Source organism: Xyrauchen texanus, chromosome 44 (assembly GCF_025860055.1).
Source record: "Xyrauchen texanus isolate HMW12.3.18 chromosome 44, RBS_HiC_50CHRs, whole genome shotgun sequence".
Lineage (NCBI taxonomy): Eukaryota > Metazoa > Chordata > Actinopteri > Cypriniformes > Catostomidae > Xyrauchen > Xyrauchen texanus.
In genome coordinates this window covers 5,289,671-5,309,188 of record NC_068319.1, presented here as the reverse complement: position 1 = coordinate 5,309,188, position 19,518 = coordinate 5,289,671, and the positions used below count along the sequence as shown (strand labels likewise).

Sequence of the window (19,518 nt, the reverse complement as noted above, 5' to 3'; positions counted from 1 at the left end):
GGCATGCTTGCGGTATAGCTTTTCTGATTATAACATGAGCCTTCTAGATTTCTTGTGTTGTTTCACGTTGATCACTTTTTCATTTTTATCTTACTGCATTCAAAACTCCCGCTAGTTCTACAGAATAGATGTTTGTAAATAAAGATGTCAGAAATGATCATTCACATTGCAACTAGCTAGCTAGCTCAGTTTCTTCAATGTTGTGCTTTACACACTTATTTGCAAATAAAACACACTTAACAAACCACAACGACTATAACTAGTGCTATGATTATAATAAACAATGTTTTGTGAGGGCCTGGGTAGCTCAGGGAGCAAAGATGTTGACAACCACCCATGGAGTCACGAGTTCGAATCCAGGGTGTTTTGAGTGACTACAGCTAACCAATTGGCTTGGTTACTAGGGAGGGTGGGTTCACATGGGTTACCTTTCTGGTGATCACTATATGGTTGTTCTCACTCTCGGTGGGTCATGTGATGAGTTGTGCAACTGAAATTCGGAACTGTGCCACCACAAGGAATTTAAGAGCATTGGGAATTGTGCATGCCAAATTTGGGAGATAAAGGAGAAAAAAAATTGATCTTGCATTATGACTCCCACCAGGGGGCGAATTGTCTTAATTGTATTTGGAGATCGCAGAGAGTGAAAAAGAGCTTCAATGTAGGATGCTACGGCAAAAACATACTCTACCAATTTACTCTATGCATACAATTAATTGTTTCCACAAGGGAGATTGAGTGTTTTTAAACACTGGATGTGCATCCCACAAATCTCCATCAACTGCAAGATGCTATCCTATCAATATGGGCCAACATTTCTAAAGAATGCTTTCAGCACCTTGTTGAATCAATGCCACGTAGAATTAAGGCAGTTCTGAAGGCGAAAGGGGGTCAAACACAGTATTAGTATGGTGTTCCTAATAATCCTTTAGGTGAGTGTATATATATATATATATAAAATAAAAAAATATTCAGATAATTAAAATGCATTACATTCTTGTGGCAGAAGAGTTATTTCTTAATAAGACAATACAAAAAGCGGCTTTAGAATACAATGTATTGTTTACTCCATATTACTGATCATAAGTCAATCATTGGCACACAGTTCACAGCAATCCATTTCACAAGTGAATTTGTCAATCAGTTGGAGATTTATTATGAGGGCTTGTTTAAGGACCCGTCAATTTACACCTGCGTCAGACATGCTTGTGTAGCGGCTCGGGTGCGTTGCGTCATAAACACAAAATGTTTAGGTCACTGTTTCAAGTTAAATATAGTTTATTACTTAGAAAAACCTATTGAGATCCCTTGGTTTGGACTCATCATCAAATGTTTTGAACGCAAGAACTTAACGTGTTTTCTTCACTGTATAAACTGTGCATTGCCACGCAGCTGAACTTTCACTTACTGCCCTCTGGAGTAAACAGGTGGTATTACAAGCTTGCATTTCTCAGTAATCTTCCTTATTATGGTCCGGGGGCATTGCGATTAATGGCGTAAATTTTTTTAACGCATTATTTTTAGTCAAATTAATCGCACAGCCCTAATTAAAATATTACAAGTATTACTAGTGCTATACTAGGCTTTGCTTTCAAATGCCCAGACACCATCATATCTTCTCTCATCCAACACCTCAACGACACACATCCATAGTTCGCACACTGGACTCAATTGTAACTGCGAGATTTGGTGAGAGACTGAGAGAGAAAGTACAGTATTAAGCACTACTCATGCCAGGCAAATGCACAAAGAAACCTCAATTTGTGATATTCAAGTTGTGTTTTAATAGTTGACTAGCTGGTGCAGAACGAGTGCTAGAATAGTTGATTACTCGTGCACATTCCTTGTTTTGACATAAAAAGCAGACAATAATCAGATGATTTTAAGTCTCATATAAAGATGTTATTTTTTTTTTTTGCAGTGTTTCCTGATTTTTGGTTATTATCAAACGCTAATATCCATGTAAACTGACTCAATAGCATAAACCTTTCTACTATGGTAAATCTTTCTTTTTTAGGTAAACCACTGTCATGGCGGAGCAGTTTGCAGAGAATCTTGCATAGGACGTTAGTGGAAGTCTACAACGCATTAAGTAGATACAACTGCAATGTGTTCACCAAGCATTCTAATCATTGAATGTGTACTTGCATAGAGTATGTATCTGGCCTTAATGTGTATGCTTTAAATGAGCAATTTCTTTCAGGTGGTGGTGGAATATTTAATATTTAATTATACAAAATAGTCTGTTAATAATAGTGCCATTCAAAACATTCTCTCTGTCTAGTTTTACAAAATGTTGATAATGTCTCTAGTCCCAACTACCTACAACCTCTCATATATTGAGTCAGATGGTGTTGGTTTTGTCTGACCCACTTGCTATAAATAAAAGTCAACCAGCATACAACAGCAATTGAACTCAGTAAAAGACATCCGGAGAACAATGAGGAAAAATAGCTACTTTTTGTCTCTATAGATCAAATGACAGGCAGAGATTGACAAACAATGGTTACGTTCAGTCTCAAACTGAACACTTAATGGATAAACCATTGTTGTCGTTTTGCACGTACACTTACATGCGTGTGGTAGTTGTAGTCCTTATTTCGCAACTTGCCAGCAACTTACATTTTCTAAAAACATGGCAACTTAAAAGTGTCATTTATTTTTTAGAGTAATGTTTACCACAGACCTTATTTTACTCAAAACTTGAAGGAAAAAAAAAACATAGATATTTCCTAAGGGAACCCATGGTGAATTTACCTTCCAGGTTCGATTACAAATTGATGTGAAGGTTGAACAGAACAGCTCTTACTACATTGTTAACTACTAAAACTACAAATAACTTTTGGTGGCACCCTGTGTCTATTTCACCTCAACAACACTTCCAGCTTCAGCCACTGGGGGCAGTGGTTTGAATTTCATTAAGCACAGACCGATATCAGCAGCAGAACGTTTAACCTGCTGTCACCAAATTCACAGTGATATCAGTCTGTAAGTTAACATGGTCAGTATCACAGGTGGAAATTCTGAAATACTTGTTCTCCCTATTTCATTATTAATTTGTTTAAAATGTTTTTAAAATCCTAAAAATGTTCAATGTGGTCTCAAACGTTTGGACCCCACTGTATATTGGCTTATGTATAGTGCAGAAATTGCTAATTATTTTAAAGTCCAGTTTCCAAAGCACAAGCATGACAGATGGATGTCACTTTTATGTATAAAAAGCAAATAACTGCTTATGTGACACCATATTGGCAGAAAATGAAAGGTCAAGGCATTGCAGTGGGAGAGAAAATGCATTTACAGCGTGGGCTGGCGTGCAGGAGATGTAGCTCGACATATTAGCAAATGTGGGAGACGCGTTTCGGTGCATTTCTTTCAGTGCTGTTTTTCTGACACGCTTCATTTACGTTCCAGACCATCTTCACTGTGAAAGACCGTGGGCTAACCTTATTCAGTGAGAGAGAGAGAGAGAGCTATAATAACTCACAGGCTTGGTAATGGTCTACTTAGCCGGACAGACCAAGAATAGCGCTGTGAAAACTAGTTTGCCCCCCAAACTTGATCTCCCAACTTTATTACACTGACCCTACATCAGTGATACAGCTGACATTTGGCCCGACTGAAAATAGCAACGCCAGCCTATTTAACTGCACTTTACCAGAACCTTGTTGCAAATCATGCATATTATCACACTTATGCAATTATGTGTTTGGGCAACATGCTTTCACAGAGTGAAATTTAATGGCTCAGAGGTTGCTTTTCATTGCTCAGGAGACTTAATGGCGTAATGGTAGAATCTCTTTGAGCAACTTACAATTGCTTATACTGAATAAACCCCTAACCTAAGGATTCAATTCTGGCGTGTAACATGTCTGGTGCTATTTTTGCTACGGTCCTGATACCTCAAATCATGTGGCACTATTACTTTTCTAAAAGTATCCATCTAGTGACCACCTAGCAACTAGAGGTTGACTCAGTCAACTTGACTGATAGTGGATTTTGATGATACCGATAACTATGGTGGTGGAAAGGCTGATAACCGATTAATCAGCCAATAGTTTATCTATGAACTCTAGAGGAGACACGTGTGATATTACAAGTGAAAAATCTGAGTAGCAGAAAAAGTAAAAGTCTCCATTTGCTTTCCGTCTAACTGCTGTCTATGAGAAACAAAGGAAATACTAAGGAGATCGCTTTTGAGATTTAATTTAATTTTAATTTTTTCAATAGGTTATCTGTGCATGGAGGAATGAATAATCTGCCCCTATATCTTTTCTCAAACTCTCTCTCTTTTCCCAGATGAGATGGATTTCATCCCAACACCCAGCCTTGCTCCGGTGATGCAGGTACCAGCCCCTAAAGAACCCACCAGAGGAGTTGCCTCCATGGGGAAGGACATCCTTGAGTCGGTTCTGTCTCATAAGGACCAACTGCTGGCCCATAAGGGAGTGACCCTTCCTAGTGGTTTACCCCCTGATATGTTCCCCATGTTGGGGAAAGGGCTGGGGGCAAGAGCAGAGGCCCTGTCCCCTGACCAGCCCCTCTTGAGGAAGATGATCCCTGTGTACAGTGGCACTGCCCACCCCACTTTACCTCCGGCCGATGATTTGCCCACTGAACCCCCGGAAGACGTCGCAACTCCAATTTGGGATACCGATGCCCCAACGTTACATCCTGACACTGGCTCTAAGCTTTTATCCACTGCTGCTGTTCCAACCACTGTGAACACTGAGACAACACCTGCCGTTTTCACCACAGGTATGTCAGAGTTTCATGATGGGTCACTATCCTCCTGAGACCACCCTTTTAGATTTGTTACTAGTAGATCATAATAAACATGCAAAATTAATAAATACAATTCTAGAGAAAATAGTTTTCCTAAAAATTGATGGCAATATAATGTATGTGGACAGTGGGACTAAATTGTGAAATTTAAAATAATACCAAGCTGTAGAAAGTCAGATTAAAGTGTTTGTTATGTTTCCAGGAGTGTTGGTTATTCATGTTTTTGAGATGTTACAGACATTACATCAGAAATTAGCATAATTAATTCTGATTCAAAGTAATGGCCAGAATCATCCAGTCACTGCCAACAATAATAATAAAACATTATACATTCTGAATCTATGTACTGATTATCATTGTCCCATGTCTGCTAAACATATTGAGTTGTCCAAACATCATCTGCAGCCTGAAAATGAACTTTTGGTCAGATTTTAGGAGTGAATGCACTTAACTGCATAGAGAGCTATAGGATGCTCCCTTGCTCCCTATTTAGTGAATGGCTTAACCCCCAGTGTGCTGTCTGTCTGCACTGGTCTCAGAACAGTTTGAAATGCACCTTATTTTCATCCTAATTCCATATAAAGCCCCTGAAAGCCATTGACCCATTGATTCTCAATGTGATAATGCACAGTAAATATGTGATTTCTAAGGAAAAAATTTGCTAAAGTACACATTAGTGTACATTGTGTTCAGCAGCATGGCGATTCATGATAAATTGCTTAAATTGAAAAAACGGTATATCAGATGAATCTAGAGATCTTCTGACTCAAACCGGTTTCAATGTAAAAATGTAATTAGGATTCTTACCAGAAATAAGTTTGTTGCTGTTTCTCCCAAACACAAACTCCACTGTGAATGGTGCCATGTTCTTTTGTCACATGTCTCCGTTGAAAGTTTACACTTTATTAACATGACAGAGTCTCCTGAACTGAGATCAGTTGGTTTAAATGAATTAAAATTATGCCTTGCATATAGCGAGGCTAAAATACAATGTCCACCCATATTTACGTGGGGTCACACGAGGTATGGTCCGTTAGTAGTGGAATAGTGAGATTGACTAGTTTTTCACGTTTTTCTTTTACTTCTGTACTTGTGGTATATTTAATGCTGGTTCTTTAATTAGCTTGCCGACGGTGTGCTGTGTTTCAGCTGTTAGACATTTTGCATTGTAAAACCCTCTCTGAAAAGTTGTGTTTTTAAATGAATGCCTTTAAAGCACTGTTGCTATATAGCACTATAATTGTACATTAGCTAGACTAGCACAAAGCTAACCACCATAAACCAGCATTTCAAATATATATCGACTTTGGCAGATATTTTTAGCAGAGAAAACTACTGCTAGATAACATGATGCAGATTTTGATGTGGTTTACTTTTCTTCAACTTTTGTTGGGTTTCCACCTCAAATCTCCTATTTAGAAAGTTTTCCTTCAACCAGCATGTGTCTACCTTGAGACAAGCAATTCTCAGACAAACTGCAGGGAATTTTAACATTAACTGTCTGACATTTTCTTCCAGCTGTAACAAACTGCAGGGTCAATTTCACTGACCCAGAAGGCTACATCGATTCTTCAGACGATCCACCCCTTCCTGAAGGAGTGTTTCTGCAATGCACTTACACAGTGACCGTGTACACTGGCTATGGCGTGGAGCTACAAGTACGGTTTTACTGGGTCATTCTCTATTATCAGACCATCAGTTTTCAGATATTTACCTATTTAAAAATCCCATGAATCAAAAGGACAGTTCCACAAGCTCACATGTCCACCTAGTCCTTGAAGTGGAAATGGTTAACAGATTGTTAAAGATAAACAAATTGCTTGAGCATGAGGTTTGTCCAATGAAATGCTCTCTAGAATGAGAATGCCCCTCTCCCTAATACCAGCACCTGCAACCGAGTAGCAGGTAGCAAATGTTGGTTCATGGTTGTGATGTAACTAAAGCCCATTGGGTTCAAAACAAGAACAAGCCCTTCAATGTATTATGACCAAACTTCCTGTTTCAATAGCAAATGTGTCAATTAATGAAATGAATGAAAACTGCACTCGTCAAGCAATTTCATGTGGTCTTGACATAGCTTCCATTAGGGATATTTCGCTGCCCTCATATTATGACTAACTGCGCTAGATTGAATGGGCACCTGTTAATGCATGAATCTGTTAAATTGATATGCTAACAGACTGTGTAATTTAACAAATAACCCATTGCAGAACACAAACCACTGCATGTGGCCCCAAGGGTGTTATCTGGAAATGCAATCTGCTGCCTAACAAGCTTTTTTCCTGCAATGAAATCCCATTCCCCCTGTGCCTAGCAAATTTTCCCGGCACACTCGGATACAGGTGACTGCGTTCATTCCAACGTGCCCTCTAGTGGCTGGTTCTGTCATTTCACCAATCTAATTACTAGAGTTGAGTACTTTGGACCAACAGCAGTGTTTTCCCAGAGAGCACAAAGGCAGATGCTAATGAGAGAGACATGGGCTTGCTGGAGCCGTACTGCCACAGTGCCCGCATGCAGCCTGAGGTAATCCCATGTCCATGTCTGCTCTCCCTCTGCGGATAATTCAAGCCATGATATAATCTCTAATTACCACTCTAATCCACAGCCAAAGGCCAGCTGTGAGTGTGTGTGAGTGTTACATATTCCCTCTCAAGGGATTAAAATACTTCCTATTAATTTGGTATGTATACACACACACTGTCCTCGTGAGATTGGATGATAACATTTACTAAGTTTATCAGAAAAGTTATTACATTATTACAACTTTCACAACATTGCCATGATGATGCAATGCTGTAAACCCTTTATAAACCTAAAATTAGAGATTATTTATTTATGTGTAATGTTTATGGACTGGCACCTCTGACTCACTTCAATTACTGTAACTGCATTTTATTTTTATTATTTTTTTTTATAAATGAGGAATGAGTCAAAATTGTTTTCAGTGGTAATCTGCATTATGCAACAAATTCTGTCAAATTAACTTAACTTGTATTGAACGTGGAACTTTCCTTTAATACCATAGTACCATCTAGTGACTGTCTATAATTTTATAGTTTATTCAAAATGAAATTCAGTGAATTATCAAATAGAAGTATATCTCTGACATACATTACTGTAATAGAAAGCACCGTGATATTTAAAACATACCATGCTATTCTTTGAAGTATCTTATAGTGTATTGGGTTTGTTGTAGGTCAAAAATGTAAATCTGTCAGAGAGCGAGCAGCTGTCAATCAGAGGCGTTAATGAAGGTGGCGCCTTACTCGTGCTGGCCAATCAGACGCTTCTGGTGGAAGGTCAGGTCATCCGCAGTCCAACTAATACAATCTCTGTGTTCTACCGGTCATCTCCAGAGGGAGGCGTTGGCATGTTCCAGCTACATTACCAAAGTGAGTCCTTTTCTCCAGCATGGGGTTTTCAAACTGGGGTTTGCTGCCACCCGGGGGTGTTAGGGGTCTGCCAAAAATGTGAGAACAAAAACAGACTTTGCAAAGTGTCACTGGTTGTGATAATTTATTTTGGCCTTAGTACAATGACAAAGCCAATTATTCAATTTTGGAAGAAACATGTTGCTTTAGACATGTTACATTCTTCCACTTTCCATTCTTTCCGTTTTCAATTTTGAACGTTTTTTTTACTATCATAATTTAATAATAATAATAATAATTATTATATCTATTGTTATTGACAGTTTTATTATTATTATTATTCTCCTTGCGCCCCAATATTTCAAAAAGTCACTGGTCAAAAATGTTCTAATTTGGCACATCGATACTTCAGGGTAACGGGTACCCCCACACCAAGAATGCCCCACATTCAACCATAGGGGGCGCTACAGGCCACGCCCTTCTCATTAAAGCTTCATCATTTCAATATTTATTGTTTAAGTTTTTTTATTGTTTACATTTATATTTCTATCATTTTTTTCAAAGATTATGACAGTTGTCCCATAATTGTGCCATCATTTCCACACCAAACAATTTTGCCTCTAATAAAGTTTCCAAATGTTTGTGTACTTATTAACCAAGTCGCCAAAGTGTAAGTGAAGAGCATGCTTGAGATTAAATACACAAAACAATTATTATTTATAAGATTTAATTCATTTTGCACAGTTTTTCTCAGTTAATCAGTAAATGATGTACAATCTAATTAACATCTTTACATAGCCTAATATTCATTTAAGTGAGTGAATAAATTTTACTTAAACATGTCATTAAATACAGTAACTTTTACTTAGAAATATGATATACATTTTACTTAATTAAATGTAGTAAAATTTAAATAACATTATTAATTGAACGTCACGTTTTGAACTTTCCTTACATTACTGGAAGATAATGATGATAACAATCAATAGATTTGTTTTTAATCAATGGGTAAATCAGAGTATAAAATAAACTTCAGACTGCACAAAACAAGAAGTTACTAAAAGTGACAACCATATTAACAATAAAAATGGTGTAAATAACTTATTCAATGTAGAAAGTTCTTAATCTTTTCAGCTAGATTTACTTCACCACAATTGTTGGTTTTTTTCAAGTGTAAGAGACAAGTGATGTTTGAAGAAAACTAAGAAAAAAAGGGGAAATATCACTTGTGAGCAGAGTATTTTCATTGGGCGTCATTTCCAGTCAAGCTGTAATTTTGCCAAATTATGCAAAAAGTGTGAAGATATTAAATTGTGTATATTTAGGACACATCAAATGTTAGCTATGATATAAAACTAGCAAGCCAAAAAAAAAACTCAAATTAATTTCCATCATTTGGTCATTTCCACCAAAGAACTCTATTAATCACGATACAGAATTTGAGATGTGATGGAAATTACACTGTGGTGGGAATTTTGATGATTTTTAGAAAACAATTACAGGAATGACATAACTCTCCAGTGTAAAATGTGCATACACTGTTGAGCATTGTTAGCCATTCACCAAACAGTCTATCATGATTTAACTAAAAGACCTTGTTTTGGGTCTTGCACTGAGGATTTATAGAGATAATTGCTCTTTTACATAAAAGTATAAAGTTTATATAATATATGGCCCACGGAGTCCTACTGGTGCTTGTGTAAATGTTAAAATCATCCCTGTCAGGAAGTCTCTGTACTAACGATGCTCTCATTTAACTTGTTATGAGTTGTTGTTGTACATTCTTTGCCTCCAAACTTTTAATTGAATAATTTCCCATTTGGTTCATTTGCTCAGTTATATAACTAATAGCTTCTACCATGTCCATTAACTGACTAATACACTCGTAGATTGACTCAGGGGCTCATTTCTAGGGCCCATTTGAGTCTGTCTTATTCTGTTTTGTTTACAATTTGTTTAATCAGTGTCTTAAGTGGGTTTGACATTCATTTCACTCATAATTGATTAAGCTGGTTCTTGTTGTGCTAAGTAATATTATCAAGAAACTATCACCAATATATGAGTTTATTAAACTGTGGGTATATATCATATTTAAATATTTGATCTACACATGAATATTCCTGGAAGCTAAGAATCAGACACAGACTCTTTCTTGTCTAGTTTTCCGTCTGAGTTGCGCCCTACCCAGACGGCCTCATTTTGGCGAGGTGTCAGTGAAAGACCTACATCCCGGAGGTACGGCCCATTTCCAGTGCCATATGGGATACCAATTGCAGGGTGACGACACCCTCACCTGCCTCAATGCATCATTTCCTGTGTGGAGCCAACATGAGCCCAGCTGCAGAGGTGAGAGACAGACAGGTGCACACAAACAGATTTGAACAAACTATTAACCTTAAGTATTAAACTATTTGTGTGTAACTCATCCCACATTATTTGTGCTTCAGACGTTGGATGATTACATCAAATCATGTGGTTTGTTAAGGAGAGGTGTACTATTACTTTTCTCAGCCATCAGACATATGAAATTCACCTGGTGGATGATAAAATGATTTAAAAACAATAACGTGGCATTTCATGAAAAGAGGAACCCTTGGAACCAGAATACAGTATCTTAGGGGTGAGCTATTTGAATTTAGAGTAAGAAACCACCTAGCAACCACCCAGAACACACTAGCAACCACATAGTAGCACATTAAGGGGCCATTCACACCGAATGTGTCCTTGACACAACACCACAAATAGAGCAAATCTCTGAAAACACGTTATTTTAAAGATTAAGCTTTTAGCTTGGCACGGCGAATTAAAATGCAGTGCTCCTGTGCCAGATGCTCAAAAAAAAACAGCAAGACGCAGCACAACAGTCAAAAACATCTAGTGCATGTTTACTTAGGAAAACAATTGGAAAAACAGCACGAATGGATGCAAAAATGTGTTTGTGTGAATGGCCCCTAACAACCACTCCTTAGTACCTACATGCCAAGCACTCTAGCATTGTGGTACAGATTTTGCACGGGCAAACACCTTATGAAAAATAATACGTTAAAATGTTTTATCATGCCCTCCAAATTCTAATATGGTAAATGGTCTGCACTTATATAGCATCTTTTTAATCTTAGCGGTATTCAAAGTGCTTTACACTATGACTCATTCACCCGTTCACATTGACACTGATGACGGCAGAGCGGCCATGCAAGGTGCTAGCCTGAAATTGGGATCAACTTGGGGTTCAGTGTCTTGCCCAAGGACACTTCAGCATGTGGAGTCGAACCACCAACCCTGCGATTAGTGGACAACCCGCTCTACCATCTGAGCCACAGGCGTCCCTGGAATGTCCATCAAACTTGATGTGCAACTTTGATATGGCAGTAGGGGGCAGTCAGCATGCCAGCTGTACAGGCAACATGCCACGTCAAACTACCGAGAGCAACAGGCAGCACAGCTGTCCACAGATGTGGTTTTGTGCTCAGAGACAGCTAGACCATGCACAACAGAATGCAGGGATTTCGAGACACATTTTTCAACATGTTAAATTACATTTATCTTGACACAGAGTTCTAAAAATACAATCCTTATGACTAGAGATGCTGAAAACTAATGAAATGTGATGCAACCAAAGTGAGACACTCTAAGAGAGTACATAGACTAACAGTTAAAATAAGCTCAGATGGTCTGCACTTATATAGCGCCTTTTTAAGCCTTAACGGTATTCAAAACGCTTTACACTGCGTCTCATTCACACACCAATGGCGGCAGAGCTGCTATGTAAGGTGCTAGCCTGCCATTGGGAGCAACTTGGGGTTCAGTGTCTTGCCCAAGGACACTTTGGCATGTGGAGTCGTGTGGATTCGTATCACCAACCCTGCGATTAGTGGCCGACCCGCTCTACCAAATGAGCCACAGCCGCCCACCGCTCAGATGGAAGTAGTCCAATAAGAGAGTTATGTTCAATAATAAAACATAATTATAAATAAAATAAACAATATTTTTGTATTGTAGAAATGCTTTACTTGTCTGCTGTCACAATATATGCATGTGATGTTATGTATTTGAATTGTCTAAATTATGATATATAATATATTTATAATTCTTTATTTGGGGGACTTTTTTTTGTTAATGTTAATATATATGCAATTAATTGTGATGAATTCAATTAATTAATCAGCGCTTTGTGTATTTAATTTTATTAAAAATTGTTATAGATTGACAACTCTTGTAAAAATCTATCAGTAGTAAGAATTTTATTATTTATATATTTTTTTAATGAATTAAAGACCTCACTGTCTGTTACCGATTGTTTTTGTTCCTTTTAAGCTTTGTGTGGAGGTGTCATAAAAAACGCCTCGGTAGGCCGGGTGTTGTCCCCCTCACCCCATTCAGGCCCTAACAGTACTCTGGATCGCAGCTGTTCTTGGTCCTTGGAGGCTCCTAATGGCCAGAGGCTGCACCTGCACTTGGAAAGAATGGTGTTGGGTCCAACAGACAGGTCAGTATGTATGATTATTTTGCATGCATTTTGCATGTAAATAAAAGATTCACCCCTCCTCCCTTGATTTAGGCTTGTCTTATGGAGCGGTCTCGATGCTGGTTCAGTGGTTCTGTTTGATTCCGGCCGTGGTGGTCCAATCCCATTTGAGGGAGTGATCAGCGAGGGCCCGTCTGTTCGGATCCAGTTTATAACAGACCAGCCAAACAACCACAACACTGGCTTTAACATCCGCTTTGAGGGTAGGTGGCATCTTTGGCACAAATCATGTTAGGCGGACAAGTCAAATTGAATATACATTGGCCCCAACAAGTCATTGCATTAAGTAACTTCACTGTGACGGGGTGTTAGGTGGGCAAGGAGGAGGAGTAAACTGGCTTTTGTAACTTTTAATAACATAAATGAACTTGAGTCAACTTAAACACAAACATATAGACACACACACAGCGGCTGCATGTGTCTCTCTCTCTCTCTCTCTCTCTCTAGCTGGCACCTCTGGCCTGATTCAGGGCCGGGCATGTGTCCTCGCGGCCCGGTCCCACCCTCCTCGTCACATTCACTTTTCTGAGCTATTGTTACAATGACTTCTGGTCAACTGGTTTGGCAGTGATTTTTAGTGGATGTATGAAGTCAGTTCTACTCACAGGTGGAGTTCAGCACATTAATGTTCCACTGACATTTGACAACCAGAAATTTTGATTTTTTTTCTTACCTAATGAAATAACTGATAATTAAAGTGTGGCTTAAAGGAATATTCCGTGTTCAATACAAGTTAAGCTCAATCGACAGGATTTGTGGCATTATGTTGATTACCACAAAAAATAAATTCAGCTCGTCCCTCCTTTTCTTTATAAAAAGCAAACATTTGGGTGACAGTGAGGCACTTGCAATGGAAGTGAATGGGGCCAATTTTTTTTGGCCTTGTTTTGGAAATTTGAAGCTTATAATTTTATAAAAGCACTTATAATAATTCTTCTGTTAAAACTTATGTATTATTTGAGCTGTAAAGTTGTTAACTGATGCTATTCGTGTCCAATGTCGTGTCTTAATTTGCGAAAATGCATGTTTGAGAACCGTTAACTAACTGAAAAAGTCAAAAACTGGCTCTAATTTTTCACATTTAGCATTTGAAAAGGGCCACTGCTATGAGCCGTACATCCAAAATGGAAATTTCAGCACAACAGACCTAACCTATGGTGTGGGTACAGTCGTGCAGTTCGCCTGTGACCCGGGCCACTCGCTGGAGCAGGGCCCTCCCGTCATCGAGTGCATCAACACACGAGACCCCTACTGGAATGACACAGAGCCCCTCTGCAAAGGTACACTCATGAATCATAAAGTTACATGATACATATCACTACAAGATAACATTTATATTTCTAAAGAATAATTGTCTGGGAATGGCAGATGTGAAGCTAATTAGATAATTGTCTCTAATTATGGCATTGGAATGGCATAGTATGTAAATGGTATGTTAATATGGAAAAAGGCCTCTTTGTGTTTTTTGTTCTTGTATCAGTTTTTTTGCTTCTAGGCTGATATAATATACTCACAAGTATGCTTGATTATCACAATGGTCTTGAGTTTAGTTGTTGCCTTACATTTAACCATGCTTTTTTAGCTAAATAAAATACAAATAATTTTGTGACTGATAACAGGTTGAAACAGATAACAGCTGATTATAACATTGATTAAACCACATAGAGTTACAAATGCTTGTTATCTTGTCACAAGCAATTAATACGGCAATTAACACAGCTAACTGACATTGTGTACATTGCACACTTCAGAGAAGAACTCTTACTGTGAAGGACAATTTTGACTACTTTCTCTTTTGACAATGGCTCTAGATACAAGGATATAAAAATAATACTATGCAATTGAATCCAGTTATCTAATATATTATACCAGTAATAGAATTTTAAATATGCATTTCCTGAAGAAAACATCAATGCTTGCAAGGCAGCAAATGAATCACGTTAAAGGGATAGTTTACTGAAAAATTACAAATCTGACATCATATACTCAACCTCACGTTGTTTGAAACCATGGAACATAAAAGCAGATTGTTAGCCTCAGTCACCAAAATGTAACATGGTTTTTCCATGTTGTTGTTTTTTGGTAGTACCATGGTATTCTTTGAAGTGCCTAGGAGTAACATGTAAATATCGGTACATGAACATCTTCAGTACAGTATCTTTCAGTACAATGCTTTATATATCGAAGTACCATGGTATTACCATCTGATAGCATCACTGTACCAGTGCTTTTTTGGAAGTGGGACAAATGCAATAAATGTTCACTAGTATTCAAGATCAAATGAAGGAAACAAAGAAATTAAAAAGATAAAAGTATACAAATTGTGACTTGAATATTTGCCATTGTGTTATTATTTACTAGGGCACAGGGGAAAATGCTACTGAAATGCATAATGCGCCATTTATTTAAAAATAGGCAGGAAAAATGCCCTATAGTGTTATTTAACTTTGATCATTTCATAATAGTCCATTCTAGGCTTATCTAGACATTGTAGTGACCATTTCAGTGCATTAATTCAGTTGAAGTTCTGTGCATAAATGGACAGCGTTAGAACTGTAGCAGCGTTTCCATTCATGCATTTTATGCTAGTTTTAGGATATTGCATATAAAATGCTTAATGGAAACACTAAGATGCTAATAAAATCTCCAAAATGTGCATTAAAAATCCTTGAGGTCAAGACATGTGTTATTCGAATAAGAAGACATGTTAACGCTTTTCACAGGGCTGTTTCTAGCTATAATATAGCTATTTATTGTTAATTTGTATAGTTATTTATTGATCATTTATTTATTTGTGTTAAAATATTGTTAATTCTTTGCATTTTGTGTAATTAATATAGTCCAGTATTAAGTTAATATATTCATATTTGTTTAAGACAATTGTGGTGTCATTCTTGGGTGGGCCTCCAAGTAGGAATTCGCTTAGGGCCCCCATATGCTCAGAACTGGCCCTGACTATACAAAATGGTTCAATTTGTTAACATTAGTTAACATGAGATAAAATATGATATACCCTCATAATGATATACATCTATCTCTTCTCCCTGCAGCTCTCTGTGGCGGTGATCTGTCTGGCCCCAGCGGTGTTATTCTGTCCCCAAACTGGCCTGAATGGTACGGGGAGGGCGAGGACTGCAGCTGGAGAATTCACGTTGGCGAGGACAAACGCGTTCTGTTGGACGTACAGCTGTAAGTTTTTCTGGAACATTCTGTGCTGATAACAACAACAGTCAGGTCTGCTGGTGGCTGCCACATCAAGCTGCTGCTCAAATCGAATGAAACCCACAGACCTGCTGAAGGCTATGACTCACCAAAACGGCTTGAATGACTCGTGCATTTTCTCATTTCCTCCTACACACACCCCACCCCACCTCTCTATCTCTCTCTCTCTCTCTCTCTCTCTCTCTCTCTCTCTCTCTCTCTCCCACTCTCTCTTTCTCATTAGATTGAATCTGAGCGACAGTGATATGTTAACCATTCTGGATGGCGATGAGGTCACAACACGTATTCTGGGGCAGTTTGTGGGGGGCACCAGCCCGTTCAAGATGTCCTCCTCGACCCCTGACCTCACCGTCACGTTCCACTCTGATCCGGCTGGTCTGGTCTTTGGGAAAGGAGAGGGATTCATCATTAACTACATGGGTGAAGACACATTTGTTTTTTGTTTTTTACGGTTGTCCATTACTAGTCAGACAGTATGCCCATGCATATCGCGCACAAAAATGGCTAAACTTTCTCAAAATCACAAGCTCCAATCTCATTGGTTCGCTTTATGCAATTTCCAGGAGTCAGGTTACACAGTTATTTAATACGAGTCATGTAGCTACCTCTAAACATGCAAGATTTTCTTCAGACTGTTGTTCTGCCATGACAGAAGTTGACCTGAAAGAGTAAACTGATCATAGAAGAAGAATACAGCGCCCCTTAAGGCCAAAGTATACTTTGATTTTCGTACACAGTGCTGTCCACGTGTCTAGAAAAACTGGGCTGCACGCGGACAATCCACATTTGTGGATACGCCTGCCATATACTGCACTAAAATAGTACTGAAGTGCTCCTGTCTAGAATGTGTCCAAACAAGATCACAGTCAAAAGAGTATATTACAGCATGCTTTCCATTAAAGCATTGTGAAAAGTGCTGTATTTAAAAATGACTTGTTTTGATTAGCGCAGCTACACAAACAACTCAGATTTGCCAAGATACCAAAGTCTGTAATCAAAAGTCAGAGATAACAATATGAACTTCTGATCAAATCTAATTTTTCCAAGGTCAAATTATCTGAGCTATGCTATCCAAATACATTTTCAAACTCTAAACTCTTACTAAATAGAAGGTCAATATTCCTCTTTTGAGTCTCATTTGTGTCTCTATCTCCTAGGGAATTTTAGGAGAAACATGAGAGACAAAGCTGATACTTCTTTGAAACATAAATATGAAAAATAACATGATTATTGCTGTCAAATTAATAAATAAATAAAAAATGTTTGAAATCTGTTTCTCCACCATTTTCACAGAGGTGTCTCGCAACGACTCGTGTCCGGACCTATCGGAGATCCAGAACGGTTGGAAGACCACCTCTCATACAGCCCTGGTCCGTGGAGCTCACATCACGTATCAGTGTGACCCGGGATACGACCTCGTGGGTAGTGAAACTCTGATCTGTCAGGTTGACCTGAACTGGAGCACCCAGCCCCCCTTTTGCGAGAAGAGTGAGTTATTTTATGTATTTATATATATTTTACATTTACACATGTCATAAAAAATGAATATATTGATTATTATTTGGCACATTTTTTTATCTAAATATTTTTGAGGCCTCGATATGTTCAAATTAGCCGACATTTAAATTAGAAGCCTAATTTGCGTGCTTTCCATTTCGCTTGGTCTTCTGTTTATGTAGTCTTGCGTAGTAGCATTTGGAGCCCACAAGAGGGTGATATTCCATTTACTGTCACGGAAAGGAAGGGCACAGGTATCACACACACACCGTATTTTAGAGCTCCTTGACACACACAGGACGAGCAGATGGCAGGCCAAAATTACGAAGGTTTTTTACTTCAAGAATTAACAAAGTGACTAAGTTTGCAGATTAGTGTATGAAACTGCTGTAACCGCGCATACTGATAGAAACAGGGATGTTATTATGCAATTTCTCTATATGTAGCCTTGAACAGGTCTTTCATTCAAGCTGTCAAACCACAAAACGACATACTTGCAACTGAAAATACATTGTGTAGGCTATATGAAAGGTACATTGGCACTATATATCATCAAGTGATGGCTAGAGAATCTTTGTACTTGGTTTGGGTCGAATTTAATTGAAAACTATGAAAGTTGAGCTCTGTGGCGCTGCAGAATTTTGATGCTGAGCGGTGACTGTTGTACGACCCCCTTAAATTTAATCTGACGCTCACACTTTTGCAAAGTTGTGGTGATATATATGTTTGAAAAGACGAAGACTATTGTGCATAGAGCAGCCCTGTTTATATCTGAAACAAATCCCGATACATATTGATAATCATTTGGAAAATCTTCCGATTATCGATGCCTGAAAAAGGCATCGCTCCAAAGACTAACATATATGCTTTTGTAAGATACTTTTGTCCCAGTTGACTTAAAGTGCAATAAAGCTTTACATTTTATCAGTCCATTCATTACATTGGAATCAAACTCATTATCTTGGCAGTGCTAACACCTTGTTGTCTTTCTCAATTCTGTCTATTTCTCTTCCTTTTATTTATTAGTTATGTACTGCACAGACCCTGGCCATGTGGAACACTCCACACGCACTCTCTCTGATCCCAAACTGCTGGTTGGCACCACCATTCAGTATAGCTGCATTCCCGGATTTATCCTGCAGGGTGGCGCCACACTTACTTGCTACGGCCGCGAGCCCGGCACCCCAGTTTGGACATCTCACTTGCCACATTGTGTCTGTGAGTTGCCACAAAGATTTTTATCTGAAATATAGATGGTTATCTCATTAAACTTGTACTATCACATAATCTAAACACCAGCCCAATTTTTCTTAATTGTATTTCTTTTTCTGTACATTAGCGGAAGAGTCTGTATCATGTGAGAATCCTGGACTTCCTGACAACGGCTACCAGATCTTGTCAAAACGACTTTACCTGCCAGGAGAATCTCTAACCTTCATGTGCTACCAAGGCCATGAGCTCATTGGTGAGATGGCCATTAAGTGCATTCTGGGAAATCCCTCATTTTGGAGTGGTCCATTACCACTTTGTAGAGGTAAGAGTTAGATTTACAGAATTTGGAAAAAAATGTGCATGCAAACAATATTACATGTAGTTTTGCTCATAAGTTTACACACCCCTCGCTGAATCTGTGATAGTAAAAAGTAATGGCGATCACAACATTTGCATTTGGATTTTATATTTATTCTGCTATCACATCATAATTAGAAAGATTTCGACTTGTTAAAAAGCATTCAAGTCTTCGTAGAACACGTTATTAAATTGTAAAAAAAGCTCAGAATTGTCAGTCGTGATGTAATGTAAAAAGAACCAATACAAACAGTTAATGGTAGCGAAAATATACATTTCTGTTTGATATGCCATTGTTATTTGGAATGTTTTGAAACAACATATAGAGGTGAATTGATGAATTAATGGTGGCAATAAAGCCACCAAATAAAGTGTTGCCATAGCATCTGAGCTCCTAGAACATGAACAGCTCTGAGTAGAATGACCAAGTTGTCATCTCAGAATTTCAGTAATTCAGTAAAAGACGATGTGAATGCAGCATTTGTACTTCCCTGAAGAAGCTGCATAACAACAGACATGTACATGCAGTGTGTTCCATAAGACAAA

General features: G+C 38.3%; 1 protein-coding gene and 1 long non-coding RNA gene across 2 annotated transcripts in view; one reads left to right on the top strand and one right to left on the bottom strand.

Annotated features, from left to right (window-relative positions):
* LOC127636344 (uncharacterized) overlaps nucleotides 1–19,518 on the bottom strand; it is a 46,511-nt gene that overhangs the window by 14,120 nt on the left and 12,873 nt on the right. The gene's annotated exons all lie outside the window — the stretch shown is intronic.
* LOC127636341 (seizure 6-like protein) overlaps nucleotides 1–19,518 on the top strand; it is a 47,895-nt gene that overhangs the window by 23,995 nt on the left and 4,382 nt on the right. The window contains exons 2-13 of the mRNA XM_052116794.1: nucleotides 4,300–4,758; nucleotides 6,304–6,443; nucleotides 7,985–8,180; nucleotides 10,320–10,505; nucleotides 12,474–12,645; nucleotides 12,718–12,887; nucleotides 13,770–13,964; nucleotides 15,735–15,873; nucleotides 16,130–16,326; nucleotides 17,200–17,394; nucleotides 18,430–18,621; nucleotides 18,743–18,937. Coding sequence (XP_051972754.1) covers nucleotides 4,300–4,758; nucleotides 6,304–6,443; nucleotides 7,985–8,180; nucleotides 10,320–10,505; nucleotides 12,474–12,645; nucleotides 12,718–12,887; nucleotides 13,770–13,964; nucleotides 15,735–15,873; nucleotides 16,130–16,326; nucleotides 17,200–17,394; nucleotides 18,430–18,621; nucleotides 18,743–18,937 — 2,436 coding nt within the window. The remainder of the gene's footprint in view (nucleotides 1–4,299; nucleotides 4,759–6,303; nucleotides 6,444–7,984; nucleotides 8,181–10,319; nucleotides 10,506–12,473; nucleotides 12,646–12,717; nucleotides 12,888–13,769; nucleotides 13,965–15,734; nucleotides 15,874–16,129; nucleotides 16,327–17,199; nucleotides 17,395–18,429; nucleotides 18,622–18,742; nucleotides 18,938–19,518) is intronic.